Source organism: Drosophila nasuta, chromosome X (assembly GCF_023558535.2).
Source record: "Drosophila nasuta strain 15112-1781.00 chromosome X, ASM2355853v1, whole genome shotgun sequence".
NCBI lineage: Eukaryota > Metazoa > Arthropoda > Insecta > Diptera > Drosophilidae > Drosophila > Drosophila nasuta.
In genome coordinates this window covers 28960520-28980223 of record NC_083459.1, presented here as the reverse complement: position 1 = coordinate 28980223, position 19704 = coordinate 28960520, and the positions used below count along the sequence as shown (strand labels likewise).

At 38.7% G+C, this 19704-nt stretch overlaps 1 protein-coding gene and 1 long non-coding RNA gene across 3 annotated transcripts in view; one reads left to right on the top strand and one right to left on the bottom strand.

Annotated features, from left to right (window-relative positions):
* The window catches only part of LOC132796677 (uncharacterized), a 174558-nt gene extending 155430 nt beyond the window's left edge, over positions 1-19128 (bottom strand). Inside the window, exons 1-2 of one of the 2 annotated variants that reach the window (XR_009633577.1) lie at positions 18837-19128; positions 17591-18749 (exon numbers count right to left, since the gene is read on the bottom strand). This is a non-coding gene — a long non-coding RNA (uncharacterized LOC132796677). The remainder of the gene's footprint in view (positions 1-17590; positions 18750-18836) is intronic. The other variant, XR_009633578.1, reaches the window with a different exon arrangement.
* Positions 10634-12915, top strand: LOC132795942 (achaete-scute complex protein T8). Its single transcript, XM_060806912.1, has one exon. The coding sequence runs from the start codon at positions 10774-10776 to the stop codon at positions 12652-12654; it is 1881 nt and encodes a 626-aa protein (XP_060662895.1). The 5' UTR covers positions 10634-10773; the 3' UTR covers positions 12655-12915.
* Positions 19129-19704: the final 576 nt, after the last annotated feature.

Here is a 19704-nt window from a genome sequence, read left to right as displayed (position 1 = left end):
CAGCGATTAAAGGTTAATTGTCGTCCGTTCCTGAGTCTGTTCCAATTTCAAGTGCGCACACCACACGCTTCTACATCTTAACATACAACTCAACTCGCAGCAGTTGGCGACAGCAAGTAGTCGCCGTTTGATGCTGATGCTGATCCTGATCCTGGCGCAGCGGCATACTTCAGTACCTCATAATCCTTGAGCTACAATTCACTTTTGACGCATTCAGCGCGCTCTAAGATCGCTCAAGCGATCATTCAAGTGCATTTAAATCCTCATTCGATCTGCAGAGAGAGAGAGAGAGTAACAAGAGCTCGATGTCTAACCGCATCGCTTAAATGCAGCGGCCCGTAAATATTTTTCAATCCCAGACAGTGAGTACTTTCAAACCTTTTTCTTTCTTTTTTTTTGCCAATTCTCAAGGATGCAATGAAGCGTGGCTTCCACACACACACACACACGAACACACAAAAGGAACGGGTTGTGGTAATTACGCCAAATGTATTTTCTACAAAAGAGAAATATCATCATTACCATTGCCATCGCTATTGCCAACATCATCATCATTATCGTTATCGTCAGCAAGCAGGAAATCAACGCTTGACACAGAAATCATTGAATCAAAGCAATGCCTAAAGAGTATTGAATTTAACAGACATCAAAAGCAGCAGCAAAATTGGAAGAGTTAAAGCAATAGCTACAAAACTGATCAACAACAGTAAAATAAAGGATTTTTGTAAGGGGCCTTAAATTCAAAAATTGAAATCCAAACTTTAAGAAAAGATTGATACTTTATTTTTATACCCGCTATTCATAGGATGCAATGTGGTATATTTTGACCTGTATGGTATATTTTGAATAGTAGTAATAGTATTTCAACAATATACCAAATATGGCCTTCGGTATATTTTTGCATTTTTGCAGTATATAAATTGAGTATATTTTATGAGTAGCGGATTATTTTTTGCTTTGACTGACAATCTAGTATATTTTTCACTATATAGTATATTTTAAATGTGATACTTTATCGATATACCAAGTATAGACTTTGGTATATTTTTAGTATTTTTGTGGTATATTAATTTGGCGCATGCCACACATATACCAATATACCAAATTCATAATTTGGTATATTTTTAGTCTTTTTATGGTATATTAATTTGGTATATTTTAAAATGAATACCGCACTATTTTTCTGTTATTAAAAATCGGTATTTGGCATTTCACAATCGAGCCCACTCGAATGTAGATTTCTTTATATTAAGATTAGCATTTAAAGTCTAAATTACTTTATAGTTGCTCTACACGAAACCAAAGAAACTGGTAAAAGGAAAAGGATTCAAAGCTGCGTGCACTAATTAAGATCCATCAATGCCAAAACCCCGCAAGATCTTTACGCGTCCCTCGGCGCTTTGCCTAAGAGTAACATGTAAAAATTATGCTAAAAACGCGACCTAAACTCAAGTATTTCGAGAGTGTCCATTTAGGAGTTGGTCCAAGTCGTGTCGGGTTGAGTCGAGTTGAGTTGAATTGAGTTGAATTGAGAAGGCATCCTGCATGGCTAGATGATATATAAGGCGTAACGCAACCAGTTCATTCAACACCTGCAGCGGCGCGACTTCAAAACGCGCGTGCGCGCACAGTGGCACTGACAAGGGGTAGCTGCAACAGAGCGGCACAGTGGCAGCAACAGGGGCAGGGGCAGGGTAAAGGTGCTAGGTGATAGGACACGCGGACACGCGGACACGCGGACATCAGGCGGGCAGCAGCAGCAGCAGACACCAAAGTCATTGATTTCATTTCTGTGTGTGTCCCTTTGCCAGTTGTGCCACACGCGGCTCATTAATATGTAAGCCTCAGTCCAGCCGCGTCTCTCTCTCTCTATCTCTCTCTTTCTGTTACTGGCCATGGCTATTGCTATGGCTAGGACTCTGACTCTGACTCTGACGATCGGGTGTCGACTTCTCTCTGCAAGGTCATTTCGTTCTACAAATTAAAGTGGTTTATTTTTATGTATATTCAAAATTCCATTCATTTTTCACAGAGCGAACGGGTAATATAATTCTATGGCTTAATGTGTAACGCATTCAATGATCTATTTTTTCAACCCCCCAAAAACTGTCTAGACTACAACATCCATTAGATCCCTTTTGAGCTATTTCAAATTTCATATAATATTCATCGATTTTTATCTTAGGTCTGTTGCTTATCTAAAATCAATCAACAAAAATAGTTTATGGAAACTCAGCCAAAGGATTTTTATTCAGTTTTAAATCAGAATTGAAAGATCATGGATTATAGTTCCATTAAATTTAAAAAAAAACACATTTTTAAATCAGAATTTAAAGATCATAGATTATATTGTACATATTTCATCATTATCTTTTCAAAAGTAATAATAAAACTAACTAATCGAATGAGCAAAAGCTCTGAAATATACAAATAATAAAAATAATACACTAATATGCCTGTATAAAATTCGATATTCTGACTAGGACACGAAAATTTGCAACCTTGTTAGTTATTTCATAATTTCCAAGGGCATTTTTACACAATGACACAAACATATTTTTGTTTCCTTTCTTTTTTTTTTTGTTAATTTCAAATTTCAAATTTTTAGCTGTTATCCCCTAAAGACCGACAAAAAAAGTTTCCGTTTAATTACTGGTCGCGTGATTTGCATAATTCCGCAACGCTCTTGTCACTGATTAAATTCCCTGTTTGAAGGACCTTTTGCGCGTGCGCCGCCACCCCTCATGGTCCATTATCCTTGGCATCCTGCATCCTGCATCCTGCATCCCTTTTTAGCAGCCCAGCGGCAACAAGTTTGATGCATCACCCATGCAACGGAACAAAATAAAAGAGAAAAGAGCTTTTTCGATCTAATCAGTTATTCAAATAGATTTCATTTCAATTTCCAATTGTTCGCGTATTAATTTCGCGCATTGTACTCTCTTCCTCTTCCTTTTACACTCAACCCCCACCCCCGTCCCATATCTAACCCCTTATTACGCATTGTTGTTGTAGTTGTTGTTGTTGCTGTTTTGTTTCGCGTTGGCTATTGTTGCGCCTGCGCAGTCACCCTCTCGGTCCATTGCAAAAAAAGTTGCAATTACGCACACACACAAACAATACACACACACACACACACACACAGGCATTCCTTTGAATAAGTTTTGCATTGGGGTGAGAAGGTGAAAAACTGTTGCCATTGGTTTCAGCTATGAAGACTGTTGAATGCGCTATGCGGGAAGCTTTAATCTCCTACAGGAAAGCGGAAATACCTCATTTTTTTAATTGAATAAGCTTTAAAAGCAAATATATGACCTATGTAGATAACGAATTATAATAAAATACAATATATGTATATATATACATACACCTATAATATATGCTACACTGATAAAAAGACCAATTTCCAAAATCAAAAACATTCATAAAAATTGTGACCTCTTTAAGAAATTCTTAAAATAAATAACAGTACTATGAAAAATGCGAAACTCTCAAAATAAGACCAAAAATACTAAATTTAAATTACAAAATTCTGTAATCCATAGAAATTAATATGAAATTTGTATCTAACGTCGAATGTTTTCGTTGATAACTCAATTAGTCCAGCTGTTGCGAATCATTTTATATCAAAGTAAAAATAAATAAATAGTGGAAAAAAAATACAAAACATTTTTGTTTTATCTTATAAGATTTTTGGTCTTTAAACTTTAAGAATTGCTGCTCATATTAATAAAAACTTGGAACTTATATCAAATGTACTGGGAATCAAGATAATATTAATGTTTTATGATGTTACCACTAAAATTCTTAGTACTAAAAACAAAATCGGGATTTTTTAACATTTTTTTTCGTTTAAAGAATTATAATATAATACAACTATTAACAGATTTAATAACTATATGTATGTATATACTTAATATGCATACATATATAAAATATATAACAAATATACTTGTATAACAAATTTACAGAACAATATGACGATTTCAATACGATGTTCAAGATCATAATATTTAAAAGTAAAATAGCATAAATAACATTTAGAAGGATGAATAAATATCAATTCTTCTGTTTAATCAAAAGACTCTCGACCATCTACAATATACGAATGACATTTTCTATGAGATAAAAGAAAGCACTAACATTTCAATAAATGTCCAAAGAAATGTTGCCATCTATAAGATAAAAGAATTATCAATTTCTTAATGGCTTTTAAAGACCATAAAACTTGTCCAATGACAACTCAAATGATTAATATTTCGATGAAGAACAAACGATGAAGAACATCGCCAAGTCAAATGCCCCACGCACAATGTTTGACTGTAGCGCACAATAATAAGGACAACTCTAACAAAAGCCCAAAAAAAAAAAAAAAAAGGAGAAGTAGGGGAAAAAGTTGCTGACGACGCCCCGACAGAGCGAAGCGAACACCACCAAGAGAGTGTAACGCACAAGCACAAATACAAATACAAATACACACAGATACTTGTGCATAGCGTCACTAATCCTGTTGGAACTTGAGGATGTGAGGGGAGCGTAGGCAGAGTAAAACGGATGACGGCGCGCGCGCTCACGCACACTCCAAAATAGCAGCGCAAAGCGAACTCAAAGGTGGACATTTGTTGTTGACAAAATGCCAGAGCAACAGCAACAGCAACAACAACAACAACAACAGCAACAACGTGCAGCAGCAACATAAAACTCCAATAGGGGTTGCACGTACCATTTGCTGATAGTTTGATTGCCACCAAAGAACCAGAAAGGAACGAGGAACGAGGCAATTTGAGCGATTGCAGCAGGAGCAGATGTTTTTCGCGGCTGCCAATGGCGATCCAGTGGCCCGGGCACGGGCACGGGACACTCGGGACACACAGGACACGGGACACGGCCAGCAATGGGCATTAGGCAGGCAAGGCAATCAACAAAGAGAGAGAGCGAGATAGAGAGAGAGCACGACTGATCCTTCCCGGGGCCACTGTGCACAGTGGTTGTTGTTGGCGTCAAAAAACCGGTCTCTCTTGATTATCCCGATTCATTTGTTGATTTTCGCTCTCTCGCAACTTAGATTGAGCCATGTGAGAGGGTGAACATTATTTATAGACAGTTCAACCCCCCACCCATAAAAACACCACCCAATGCCATTCCCATGTGCTAGAACATTCCGCAATACTTTCCTTCTCTTTCCCTCTTCCTCTCTCTCTCTCCCTCTCAGGTAGCATTTATTGTTTCGATTCCCAATTCCTTTGCATATAAACTCAAATTCGTATCCTGCGCACGTGCGCTTATCCCATGCACCCCGATTTTTGCCAGTTGCTGGAAAATTTCAATTTCAATTTCAACTTCAATTACAATTTTCGCTTTTCACTTCGACTCTGCTACTCCATTGTTCTGGCCAACTGGACGTCGACTCTTCCGCACGAACGCACACTTTCGGCGCACGCGCCACTCCTTTTGCCCATATATGGGAACAAACAGACAATGGCACACACATCTATCCATCTAGCTATCCATTCGGGGAATCTACACTGCACTCAAGTGGTTAGTTTTGCTTTTGGGACTAGTCCAAAAAAAAAGATTAACGATCAGCGCTTTTACATTTTCAAACGACTTCAATAGCTTTTGAATCAATGTTAGTTAACAAACTCAAGAAACTCAAATCAATATACCGCAAAAATACTAAAAAAAAAAACCATTTTGAATAAAAACAAAGTAGTGAAGTATTATTCTTAAAATATACCAAATTAATATACCGCAAAAATACTGAAAATATACCAAAAGCTTTATTTGATATATTTATATTGTACTGAATTCAAAATATACCATATAGTGTTAAATACTAAAAATATACCAAATGTTATTATTACTATATTGATGTAGTACAACACTAGACTTGTAGAAAGTAGGCGTATAACAAATGCTGTGGAAATGAGATCTAGGTGTTCCTACAGATGAACAGACGGACATGGCTATACCGTCTAGTATGTTGTCGCTAATCAAGAATATATATACTTTATAAGGTCGGAGATGCCTTCTTCTGCCTGGTGCATACATTTCCTGCAGGCATAAAGTTATAATACCCTTCTACTTAACGGGTAGCGGGTATAAAAACAACTCAATAGTGAACCCATAAATAACTATTAATCTGAAGCTGATTTTTATTTCTTTTGCTTTCAAATTTAAGGTGCTAAAAAACTGTTCATAAGTAGTACTTGTACAATTGTAAAGCATCGCACTAATCAAGTTAGTTACAATTATCATGGAATTTTAATGCTCATTGTCAAAGTCTTCATCTTGGCTTTTCAGCTTATGATTCCCAATCTTATTGTGTTGATTCCCACTTGACATATCCTTGTTAGCCCCCCCAGGGCTTTTTGATTCATGCGTTTTCTCTCAGACACATTTTCGGCTCACCAAGTTGGTGACTCTGCAAGGGATTTCCGCTTGAAGTTTCCTTACTGCAATCGAATGCCCAAAAGTGTGCACTCATAAATTCATAATTCCTTATGTGCACTCAAAACTGTGGAGAACAAGAAAACGAAATAAATGAAATTCCTGAATAGAAAAGTCAATTTATGTGCGCACAACTGTGTGCACAGATGCTGCTGGGCTGGGAGTCCTGCGGATACAGGAGAGGTAAGGACATACGTAGTACTTCTTCTTCCATGTGGAGGGGCACTTGAGTCGACGACAAGTAGCAAGCGATGAGGAAATTCGGGACTACCGTGTACGGGAACGGAACGTCATGTATTTCATCAGTTGGCTCTTGTCTCGATCGGATTACAACACGACGAAGAAGAAGAACACTTCTACTCATAAAGCTAATTTTATGGCTGGAGGAAAAAGTGCTTAAAATGTTTTGCTTGATTGATTTACGGACAGCAAGTGTGAGTTGACGGACGAAGCTGAAAGGGATGTTTGAATGTGTTGTTTCTGCTTTCACTTTACATTTCCCAAAAATTTCACTCTTCATCTATATTCATATTCTTTCCCTGATTCATTCATTCATTCACATATTCGGTTCACATTCCCAGTGAAATCGATGCCCACAGCATGCAAATAAATCCCGAATCCCGAATCCAAGCCCAACAAATATCTTTAGGGCCTCTTCTCTTTTGAATTTGGTATTTACACAAAATGTTGTATTTTCTCAAGCCGCCAAAGATGAAAGTCAAAGACGAGGAGCATCCTGGACAGGATGTGCGCAAGATTGAAAGTTGAAATCGTATCGGGTTCGATGATGAAAATCTAGTTAAACATTTGCACGAAATTGTTGAGAAAACTTATTAAATTTTGCTTTCAATTTTTGTATACTGTTATGGCAGCTAAGAAATTATGTTAAGGGTTGATCGCAATCCGAACCCAAAAAAGACCACAACAAATTCTCAGTTATTTATTATGCAGCACATACATATGCATAATGTGTCGGAGCCCCTTTCGACAAAGAAAAAAATTAAACTAAAAACTGTATTATAAAACAGAGTAAATCATTGGCACGACTTTGAAATACCCTGTAAAAACAACATTGAAGAGCAATCTTAGCTAAGTCATTTCATTCATTCATTTCAAATTTCATTTCAAATTGTAATAAAAAAAAGACTTTAGCTTAAAGTTTACAAAAAATGTTAATTTACTGCATAGTGCTACCCTTTTGCCATCTTTTAATGACAACAGGGTATGAGAAATAATAATTATTATAATGCTTATAATAATAATCGCCCGACTTGACATATTTGTGAGCAGCGCATTAATGTGATTTCAACCCCGATTGATGTTAGGGCGACGAGTTGAAATTATAAATCCTTAAATGTAAAAAAAAGGGGTTGCTTGATCATCAACGTGATCATCTCAGGCTGATGACGATCATCATTATGATCAACAGCAGTTCTCAAATTTATTTATTTAATATTATAATTTCTACTACGGGCGCTACTTGACTTGCATAAAGCACACCAAACAGAAGAGCAGCTTCTTCCAAGATAGACAGAGTGAGAAAGAGAGATAGAGAGAGAAAGAGAGAGAGAGGGAGAGATCCTTTCAAGCCTTGCTCGGGGCGTGTCGCGTTCAGAACGGCAAAGTGGGAAGCAACCAAGTCAAAGCGTCGTCGTCGTCGTCGTCGTCGTCGTCGTTGTCGACGTCAGCAACAAAGGCGATCAAGGATCAAGAAAGGAATACGCACGCACACCACTATTGACTCCTTTTCAATGTGGAAGCAAAAGAAGAAGAAGATGAAGTTAAAGGAAGGAGCTAAAAGCCGGGGCAAACCGGTAGTTCTTATCCTTGCGCTGCTTCCTCTTCGGTTTCGTAGACGTTTCCTTGAACTTTTCAAGTGAACTCAAGTTTATAAATTGTGTAGCAAGTACAGACACACACACACTCGCACACACTCACACAATGAGCACTCTGGTTGTGTGTTCAGGTCCATGTTCAACTACCTGGCACAACAAACAACATTAAAAGCACCGTAAGCAACACACACACAATTACTGTCAAGTATAGTCAGAAGGATCGAAGAGGATCTATTCCCCAAAAAAAAGATTGCAAAACTAGTTTCAAGCTTTGTGCAACACGTCGAGAAACGTAAGAAATGTATTTTCCCACCGTGCACAAGAGCACCCTACTAATTGCCCAAACCAATGCTCAATCCTTACTCAATAGGTACAGCCCATTGCTAAACGCTGATCTTGTCAATTTTAATTAGAATTTATAGCCATACAAATTTGGTAGAAGAAGCAAACTTAACCCAAGACTCTTACTCTTACTTTTACTTTTACGTTTCCTCTTCGTTCTTTAATTAGTTCAACAATTGGCAAATGATTTCGCACAAGAAAACAGAGAAGACAAATGTGCAATGATTAAGAATTATGATCATAGGACACCCCTCCACACCCCTCACAGGGGGTTGGCAACAACAGTACCCTCATTGTAGTAGATCTTTCATTCGCAAAGAAAACCGAGAACAGAAAACCGAGCATGCCAATTTGAAAAGGCGACAGGCGTAAAAGTCTCACGCGGCACTCTGGAAAAACCTTAAGACGAACAATGCGAATAACACCCAAAGTGATTAAGTGGAAAACTTGCGCGAGTTGACGTCTTCAATGCACAACATTTGTCAAGAAAAGTTATGGGAAAATTTTATAAAGTGATGAAAGTTATAGAAGTAAAATTTGTGTTTATAAATTGAGAATTTGAGAAATGAACTTTATAAGTCTAAAGTGTGAACTATGATGAAAGCTGGATATAAATCTTGTATATTCCAAATTTGGGAAATTAACTTTATAAACCTGAACCTGAATGAAGTGTTAATCGAAGCGAGCTCAAGATGGTGCTAGCTAGATAGCATATATATGTATGTATATATATTGAGAAATAAATTTCATAAACCTGAACCTGAATAAAGTCCTAGTCTAAAATTATTAAGAGACTTAAGGAGCGACCTCATGATGATAGCAAACTATAGACTTCTGTTGGAAAATATCATATCTAATTGTAATTCTTGGCTTTTGCCATAAGGTGATCTATGCGCTTGTATATATACAAGTATATATCTGACTATACCTGACAATATAACTCATTGGGAATTAAACTTGAGAAACCTGAACCGAATGAAGTGCTAAACTAAAATTATAAAGAGACTCAAGGAGCGAGCTCATGATGAATTGAAGTTCCGGGATTTTAGCATAAGGTGATCTATGCGCTTATGTGGGAACCAAGGTGTATCTGACAATAGCTGATTATCTATCTCTTTCTAGCTAGAACTATCACTACATATCTCTGAAATTATTAAAAGACTTAAGCGACTTTTGCTGGGAAATATGTATGTATAGTTGAGGTTGCAGGCTTTTGCCATAAGGTGATCTATGCGCTTGTGTGGGAACCAAGGTGTACATATAACTAAGACTATATCTGACTATCTATCTCATTCTAGCTATACCTATCACACTCTAACTTTTAGCTGGCGAGCTTAATAGCGATTGCAGTCGCTGTCGACTGAGTCGTGACTGCTCTTGGTGTTTATGTGTGTGCGAGGGGCGGTATATAAACACGACACGACACGAAACGTTATATGGTTATGTAAAAGGCAAAAGGCGCAAAACTTGGACCGCAGCAAACCACCCTTATGGGAAGGTAGTGACTGGAGAAGGTACTGAAAGTAGGAGCCTGGGTAGAGCCGAGGAGGTACGATCAGATGTTAGTTTTCCCAAAAGCCGAAACTGACAGACCAAAAACTAACTGACTGAATGACTGCGGTGTGTGTGCGTGTGTGAGCGAGCTGGCAAAGCGAGGGACACCCAATACCTAGGGGATGAAAAGTCATGTGTGTGTGTGTGTGAAATAAATGCCGTTTGTTGTTTTCATTTCATTATGTTTTACATAAGCGACAGACGCAGGCGCAGCCAACGTCAGCAACAGCAGCAAAAATAACGTATCCTTCGGGTATCCTTCGCTGCTGCTGACGCTGCTATTATTATGTTCGTTGTGCATTGTGTTGTGTGCGCCATCAGTCAACGAAGTCATTTCCGTTGCGCTGCGCAGCGCTGCCAACGTTCGACGCTGACGTTGACGCTGACGACGATGACGACGACGACGCAGCCGCTGACGCCCCATGACATTTTGTCGGGCACGCGACACAGAACGCTAGCAGCTGTCCTACCGTAAGGACCTATCTACAAAAATACAAAAATACAAAAATACAAAAAAAAAAGCGAAGGAAAACCAAACGCAATTCGAGTCTCAGTTCAACTTTAGTCAGCCAGCGAAACAGAGTTCAGAGAAATGGCTGCTTTAAGCTTCAGCCCATCGCCACCGCCAGCAACAACAACCCAACGCAGCAGCAACAACACCTCCTCCAACAACAGCAGCAACCACAGCAAGGAGAACACGGGACATCAGCAAGTGAAATCGTTGGGTGTCAGCAAACCCTTTCAAAAGATGACCGTTCACAATGTGCTAAGCGAAAGCGGCGCCAATGCGTTGCAGCAACAACATTTTAGCAATCAAAACACCATCATACGGAAAATCAAGGACTTTGGCATGCTCGGTACCGTGCACAATGCGACAGCAGCAACCACACCAACAGCATCAGCAACATCATCGACACGCAAGCGACCGTTGGGCGATGCCAAGTGCAATGTGAATGGCGCCAATAAGACGCCAGCGGCAACCAAACGCACCAAGCTCAGTAAAAAGAGTCAGCAACAATCTCAGCAGCAGCAGCAACAACCTCAGCAGCCACAACCTCAAGCAAAGCCACTCACGTTGCGTCAGCAGGAGAAACTGGAGCTGATCAATCGACCAGCGGGAACACCAGGACGCAAAGGTTTGCCACTGCCACAAGCGGTGGCAAGGCGCAACGCCCGCGAACGCAATCGCGTCAAGCAGGTGAACAATGGATTTGCCGCGCTCCGCGAACGCATTCCCGAAGAGGTCTCCGAGGCATTTGAGGCCCAAGGCGCCGGACGTGGCGCCAGCAAGAAACTCTCCAAGGTGGAAACATTGCGCATGGCCGTCGAGTACATTCGAAGCTTGGAACGTTTGCTGGGCTTCGACTTTCCGCCGCTTGGCTGCAGCAATTCAAATAGTTCGTCGAGTGGCGATGATAGCTTCATGTTCATCAAGGATGAGTTCGATGGCCTCGACGAGCAATTCGATGATTCGCTGAGCAACTATGAGTTGGATGCACCGCATTTGGATGAATCCCAAGCGATGGCAACAACGATGCTCGATGGCAATGCAACAGAGCCAACAACAACAACGGAGGAGGAGTTGCTGCCGAGTGTGACAACGTTGAATGGTTTGCAATATGTGCGAATTCCGGGCACAAGCACGTATCAGCTGCTAACGCCGGATATGCTGACAGCGAGTGGACTCGGAGCTGGCTCACAGGATAGCTCCAGTTTGGATGAGGAGCATTTTAATGCATTAATTGCCACAAATTGCCTGAGCAGCAGCAACAACGGTGTTGCAGCTGCGCCAGCTGCCCCAAGCAACGGTGAATGTGTAAAATTTACCTCGACTTTATCGCGATCGCCCGTGCCACTAACAACAACAACAACCAGTCCCAGCAGCTCGCCAGCAACAACAACAACAGAAACACGACGCAGCAGTTCATCATTGCATCAACCACCGAATGACGACGACGCCGCTGCTGCTGCTGCCGCTGCTGTTGCAGTTGCAGTTTCACCTGTCGCCGTTGCCGTTGCTAATGAACTTTTGTTGCAGGCGTGTGCCGCACAACAACAACAACAACAACAACAGCAGCAACAACTGCTACAACAACAACGACATCAGCAGCAGCAGCAACTGATCAAACAGGAATACAGCGAGGGCGATTTTAGGCATGTCGCCAACAACAACAACAACAACAACAACTGCAATTCTCCGCCAGCAATCAACAACAACTTCCAGCAACAACAACAGCAACTACTTTGCTCCCCCGTGTTGCCTGCTTTCTATGACCAAGAACCGGCGACTTCATTCTACGATAATGTCGTTGTCGGTTTGCCCAGCTTCAAAAAGGAATTCACCGATGTCCTGCACGATCAATCGACCAACACCGCCGGCGGTTGTCTCTCCGATGAGAGCATGATCGATGCCATCGACTGGTGGGAGGCTCACACACCCAAATCGGATGCTGGCACCGTTGGCGGCCTCTAAGCTTAACCTTACACACAACACAACACAACACTTTTCCCGCCTGCTCTAGTTCTCCTTCCTCCCAATTGTAAATAGCTGTAGCTGTCACTAACATAGTCAACTTAGTGATAAACCGAGACCAAAACATTTATCCCAAAACTAAAAATGAAACCTCGATCCCAAAAAAAGCAAAGACAACAAACTACATAAAACCATCACGTTAACTTTTAAATTTAGAATTCAGATTTAAGATTTATTACCTACATTTTTTTTTTCTTAGACTTAAGTCAACCTTTTTTTTGTCTAGCATTAAGCTGAGATGTTTACGATGTTGAATTAAAAAGTTAATTATATATGCTCTTAAAACCCAAAATCAAACAAAGTTTTTTTTTATCATTTTATTAACAGCATTTCAGAAATTAAAGAATTTGATCAACGTTCGGAGCGTGTAAAGTCACATAAGGAAATTCGAAATAAATAAGAAAGATAGCCGCTAATCATTTTGAATAAGAGCAAAACAGTGCAGTATTAATCTTAGAGTATACCAAAATTATACCGCAAAAATACTGAAAATATACCAAGTGTGGTATTTAGTATATTGAAATAGTACTACATTTAAAATATACCAAAGACTATATTTGGTATATTTATATAGTACTACATTGAAAATATACCATAGAGTACAAAATATATCAAATTGTCAGCTAAAGCAACTAGGACCCTTAAAAAGTAAGCATTTTTTCCCATACATATAAACCTATTCCTTAAAATCTTCTACAATTTATATCTGAATTTACAGGAATCATAAACACTGCACTAATTCTTGTATGTTCAAAAAATTTTTACTTTCACATCTTTAAAAATATGTAAAGGCTGCAAAAGAAAAAGAAAGAAAAAAAAAGAGTTAATACGAAAGCTTGCTTGAATTATAAGTATATATAATGAACTCTTCTCGTGAACTGATCAAGGACTCGTTAAATTTTCAAATGTTTTAACGGTTTTACGTTTTTAAAAACGTTTTTTTCTGCTGTAGTGTAGTACGTTTAATGACAATGAAACATGCACCGTCATTAGCATTAAATACACCTATAGACGGGGATAGATACGACAGTCAGAGAACAGTTTCCAGAGCCATATGTTATACGCCGTTGCTGATGTGATGTGTGTGCTCTATGGGCCAAGGGGTCTTAGTTAGAGCGTCCCATCCCCAGCACAATGGACAAGAGCAGGGAGTAGAGAATAGGGCAAACAATAAACGAGGAATTAAATCAGCATATCATGTTCATTTTCATAAGCGGCGAACCATGCAAGGACACACAGGACACTCTCTCTCTCTCTCTCTCTTTCTCTCTCCTAGAATGTAGCAACATTTGCATAAGCGATCGCTAGGAATTCGGGCTGGGTTGGGAAGTTGTGTTTTTCTCCACCTCTCGTGCTCTGTTGCCATGAGAGACGGTAAGGTACAAGGCACTGCGCTTGAGCGCACGTTACATTTGCTTTTATTCAAATGAGTGTCGAGTCGCCCCCCGTGTGTGTGTCTCTGTGCCTGCCATGTCCTGATAAATGACAGCACAGCATAGCACAGCACAGGCCAAAAACAACCCGAACAAACGTGGGAATGTCCATGGGAATCGTTGCAAGTGTTTTTCCCATTTTTGGTTTTTTGTAACCGCAATGAATTTTCACATGCGGAAAATCTCTATGCAAGTTCTATGCAAAGCTTCAGGGTAACGAGGGGCTAATTGATGATGGCAGAGTTTATAAGGCCAGAGATTATCAATGTGAAGAGATGGGAAAAATACAGTACACGATAAGAACGATTAGCATTAGAATAAAGATGCGTAGGAAAACTATTAAATCGTATTTAGAGCATAACAAATTAAAATGTGGTGTTTGTAATACCCAATGGAACAATATAACAAATCTGTCTTTGAAAAACGATCAATATATGATTTGTGGACTTTATCATTTATAGAAATAGAAGTTTATAGAAATTGCTTTGCATGAAAGTTATTTGTCATTAAATGTATTCCATTGTGCACTTTTTTGTTTTCCTCTTACGACTTCCAAAATTAGCTGAATTAGTTGAATATAATTAGGATGTAATTAAGGAAATTTGTTTCACTAAATTCACGAATTTTAAAGACTATTATAAAACGTTAAAGATATCATTCAGAAAATATTCTCTTAATAAATTCACGCATTTCACAGATTCCTATATAATTTAGATGTAAATCGGGACTAAATTCACGAATTTAAAAGGCTATTATATAATGCGGACCGTTAAACTCTTATTAAGAATATATTCTCTTAGTAAATTCACAAATTTGAAAGACTATTATAAAATGCGGACCAAAGATCTCATTCAGAAAATACTCCCTTAATAAATTCACAAATTTTTAAGACTATTATAAAATTGAGATTGTAAAGATGTAATTCAGAAAATATTCTCTTCATAAATTCACGAACTTTTAAGACTATTATCTCATTTATATCATTTATCGGAATCCACGAAATTTCTACAACAATTTCGCTATTAAAACCGTATTCAACGTAATACATTAAATCTTTGGCGGCTGCAGACTCTTAGTAGACCATTAGAGTCAGTGTTAATTGCATGTCGTTTCCTTTATGTGCTCTCTCCGTCCTCTCTCTCTCTCTCTCTCTGCCGTCAACTGTGTGTCCTGCGCCTGCGCCCGCGCATGCAGCTGCCATTTGGCCTGGCGCTCGAGGCACAAGACAAAGCCCGCCAAAGCGGAGATGATGCAAAATCGTCTACAAACACACACATACTCATAAATACTTATAGCCTGAGGTAAAGAAAAAAAAAAATCAACGAAGAAGGTAAGAAACGACCGAGAGAGGGAGAGGGGAGAGGAAGATGCTGATGTGGCAAAACAATGCGGCAGTTGCATCTTCAATTGCATCTGCAGCGCCCGTTCTTGGACTCGAATTGGGTAATACGAGTGCCTGTGGCTGCAACCGAGAAAGAGACTCGAGAAGCGCCTACAACCCCCATTCAGACAGTCGAGCAGTCAGTCAGTCAGTCAGTCAGTTCAGGTCCAGAGCAAGATTCTAGGGCTCTGATCCCCGCCCGTTGCAATGTTCCAGGTGTGTTTGTCTAGGACTCGTGCACCCTTGTGGGTGCCTCGCATATTGTTTTTGCTATGTTATATATATAAAACTAACTGTTCAGCAGCCCAGCGCCGTTATGAGTGAAAATCCTAAGCCTCGGGGCACCGTTATGCTTATTAAATATTGGACCAGGTAATGCGACACGCCCTTCATCTCTTTTTTCTCTCTGTCTCTCTCTCCCTCTCTCTCCTTTCTGATCTCACCTTCGATTTCTGAGCTCTCGTATTTCGTATTTTGCGTTTCCCGTTGGCTGTCAAAAAATCAATTTGATTCCTGCTCCGTTATGTTCTTTTGTAATGAACTAAAGGCTTACGCCTGATTCTGATTCTGATTCCCTTTCCCCACAGTTGCCCTCAACTCGTGCCCTTTACACCGGCTGCGTCCTTTTTGCCGCTATATTCGGTTTCATTCTCGGTTCGCAGATTCAGCTTGTAAGCTAAATACAGTTAGGTGCTGCCCCCGCTTGCCGTTGCCGCTGCCGTTGCGGACACGCCCAACAGGGCGCATCGTGTCAACCATTGAATATTCATAAATCATTTCATGTAATAACTCATTATCCATCCATGTGCACACACACTTGGCGTGTGCGCCAAGCCAGCCTGCTTCAATTTCAATCGCCTTGTGTTCGTTTGGCATTCTTCACATTGTCGCCAGATCCTGCACATATTGCGTTACGCTCCAGGTGCTGCTCATTGATCCTCTGTCGGAGTTCAAAGCACGCGCTTCAATTATATCGAGAAGACGATACTTAACTGTATTTATAGATTTATTTCAACTATAAATTTATCTCATATTGTTCAAATCGGATATATTAACTAAGAAGATGTGAAGAAGTGATTGCCAATATAGCAAAACTAGAGGAGTAGCTTGATTGGAAAAGAAATACTACTGAAGTGATAAAGTATTTCTTCCACTAAAACTCTACTCTATAGTATATTGTCATAAATATATGATTATAATAAACTGGAATAAGTAAATTCATAACGGAATCTACAGATCCTCTGTTTGAGTTCAAAACAAGTGCTTCAATTATATCGAGAGCAACATCCCAAGACGATACTTAACTGTATTTATAGATTTATAGATCTCTTATAATTCAAATCTGATATATCAACTAAGAAAAAACAGTGATATAATATAATATAAAATATAGCAAAATTATAGAAGTAGCTTAATTGGAAAATAAATACTCCTAAAGTATTTCTTTCGCTAAAATTCTACTTTATATTGTCGTAAAAATATGATTAAAATAAAGTGGAATACGGCAACAAATCACAGAATCTACAGAAGTAGAAAAATTGCGAATTTATATGTTTATAATAGCGACAACATTTCCAAAATATATAGTATGTATATAATAGCAAGATTAAGAAACATCCGAAACATCCGAAAAACATACTTATATAGTATATACACAACTCAAACTTCATATAATATAGTATACGATATGATATGCTGAATCTGATGAAGCGATTGAGAATTACTTTCAAATTCTTTTTCTAAAATTCTGATTAAAATAAATTGAAAAATGGCAATCTATTCAGAATCTACAGAAATAGTTAAATTGCAATATCATACATCATCATAAAATTGCGAAACAGCTAATAATTTCATATTCTTAAAAAAAGTATATATGTAGAATAGTAATAATAAGAAACATTCATATAGCTCAAGAGATTCATATAATTCACGTCTAGTTAATTAGACAGCACATAAGATAATTTGAATAAAAAAGAGAATTCTAATATAAAAATCAGATATATTGAGATATATTTGCATACACAAATTCAGATATAAAAAAGAGATATATTGAAGCACTTACCACATAATTTTCTAAGACGCTTAAGCCGGAGAGAAATCTTGGCCTTGTTTTGTAGTAAGCGCAAGTTGTAAGTAGTTTTCATTCATGAATGCGGTTTGCCTCGGCTCGAAGTTAAACCTTGCGTCTTGCAACTGATCTTGAGTTTGAAATCCTTTTTGTTGGTTTTGCGGTGTCAATTAAACGATTTGGTGAATGGCTTAAGCACTAAGCCGATATAGTCGATATAGCTGTATGCTCGATATAGCCGCAACTTAAGCATCCTCGAGTGGCTGCACTTCACTGGACAATGAGGCACTTAAGTGTGCGCTTTGTGCCTAAGTCCTTAAGCGCTTAAACCAGGTCACTCAGCTCTTTCTGTCTCTGCAGCAGGTTACAACAATCGTACTCCGCACTCAGCAGGAGTACAACAACGGGGCGGGGTTTAACACTTTCCAAAAACCAACAACAACAACAACAAAAAAACCCGCTTAGCATACGGGGAATTATTTTCTTTGCTTTGGTCGTGACTGCGGTTAACCTAAGCCCCAGCGATCTTCGCATAATCAAGAGCATTCCGTTGTGAAAGACGATTTTTGTCGAGTTCCATTCATGAGCTAGAAACTCATTTACATAATTTTCGAAGAGACAAAAAAAAACAAACACATAAGGCAAACATCTGTTTTTTGTTACTATTTCTCGTGCTCCTCCATCTCCAAAAACTAGAAGTCTGGCTGCACATGTTTGTCACTTGGATGATGGTAAATTCAATCCACAATCCACGTGTGTGCACGCTGCTGTTTTCTTCAATTGCTCCTTGTTTTGACTATTGCGCCCAGGGTGGCGGCCTAAAAGGACAAACATTGAGTCATCAACTCAACTCAATTGTCTGACCAACACAGTTTTGACAGTTGGCTTAAAGACGAACTCTCCAGGCAGCGTTTGCATTTGCTGCATTGATTGAGTTGTTCTCTCGATCTCGTTCTGTTCTTATTCAGCACATTCCTCGAAGTTGTTTCTTCCTCTATGCAATGGCAAGTATTGTGCAGATCTTGAGATTTGCCAAATATAGCAATGTGTGAGGTCGCTCCACATGCACTGCTAAGAGCTGACAATTATGTTACTATGACAATAAATGCCCGGAAACAGCTCAATCATTGGCCCAACAAGCAAATAATGCACTCTGCAATAATAAGAATTATAATGAGTAAACTCTTAGAATTCTATCTTTATTCATTGTGTATAAGAATTTTGTAAAAGTGAAACTCACACAGGGTCTCAATGAATTTCTCTTTATGGGGGATTTCCGATTTAAACGCATTTCGTGATCCGATTTTACGATTTTACCGACCGATTTAAATGCATTCCCCGATCCGATTTCGCGATCCGATTTTAACATTTCAGCGAATACCAAATAACCGACCGATTATATATATTTAATAATATAATAATGAATATATTGATACACGCACTGAACTCACATCACAATATTAAAACAAACAAAAAAAGCAACAAAAAAATTAAAATAATAGATCAATAAATTTCTTGTGATCAAAAGCACTTTCACCAACACACTGTATTATCACACACACACACTGCATTTAAACAAAAAAAAAAATTAAAAAAAAAGCGAATCACAATTTGTTTCTTGTGATTTCAAGCACTTTCGCCAACACACTGCATTTTAACTTTATACTTTTTAAAACACGCAATGACATCACAACACAACACTAACACAATCAAAAAAAGAATCGCAAAAAAAATTTAAAAAAAAATAGATCACGATATTTTTCTTGTGATTTAAAGCACTTTCGCCACACTTTATACTTTTTTGGTACACGCACTGAAATTACATCACAACACTAAAACAAAAAAAATTCGCAAAAAAATAAAAAAAATAGATCACAATATTTTTCTTGTGATCAAAAACACTTTCGCGAAAACACTGCATTCTCACTTCACTACACACAGATAACACATTATTATGCACTTTAAAAAAAATATATAAAAAAAAAATTCCATCACTTTTCACTTTGACACTTGACACTCGAAGCGACGAAGCAATCACTGCTCTTAAGCGGGACGCGCACGGAAAATGCGAATTGGGTAACGCGACAGACATTGTCTTACTCACGGTT

Bases quoted from the DNA above. Each gene is read 5' to 3' on its own strand.
- LOC132795942 (XM_060806912.1), top strand. From the start codon at position 10,774: ATGGCTGCTTTAAGCTTCAGCCCATCGCCACCGCCAGCAACAACAACC.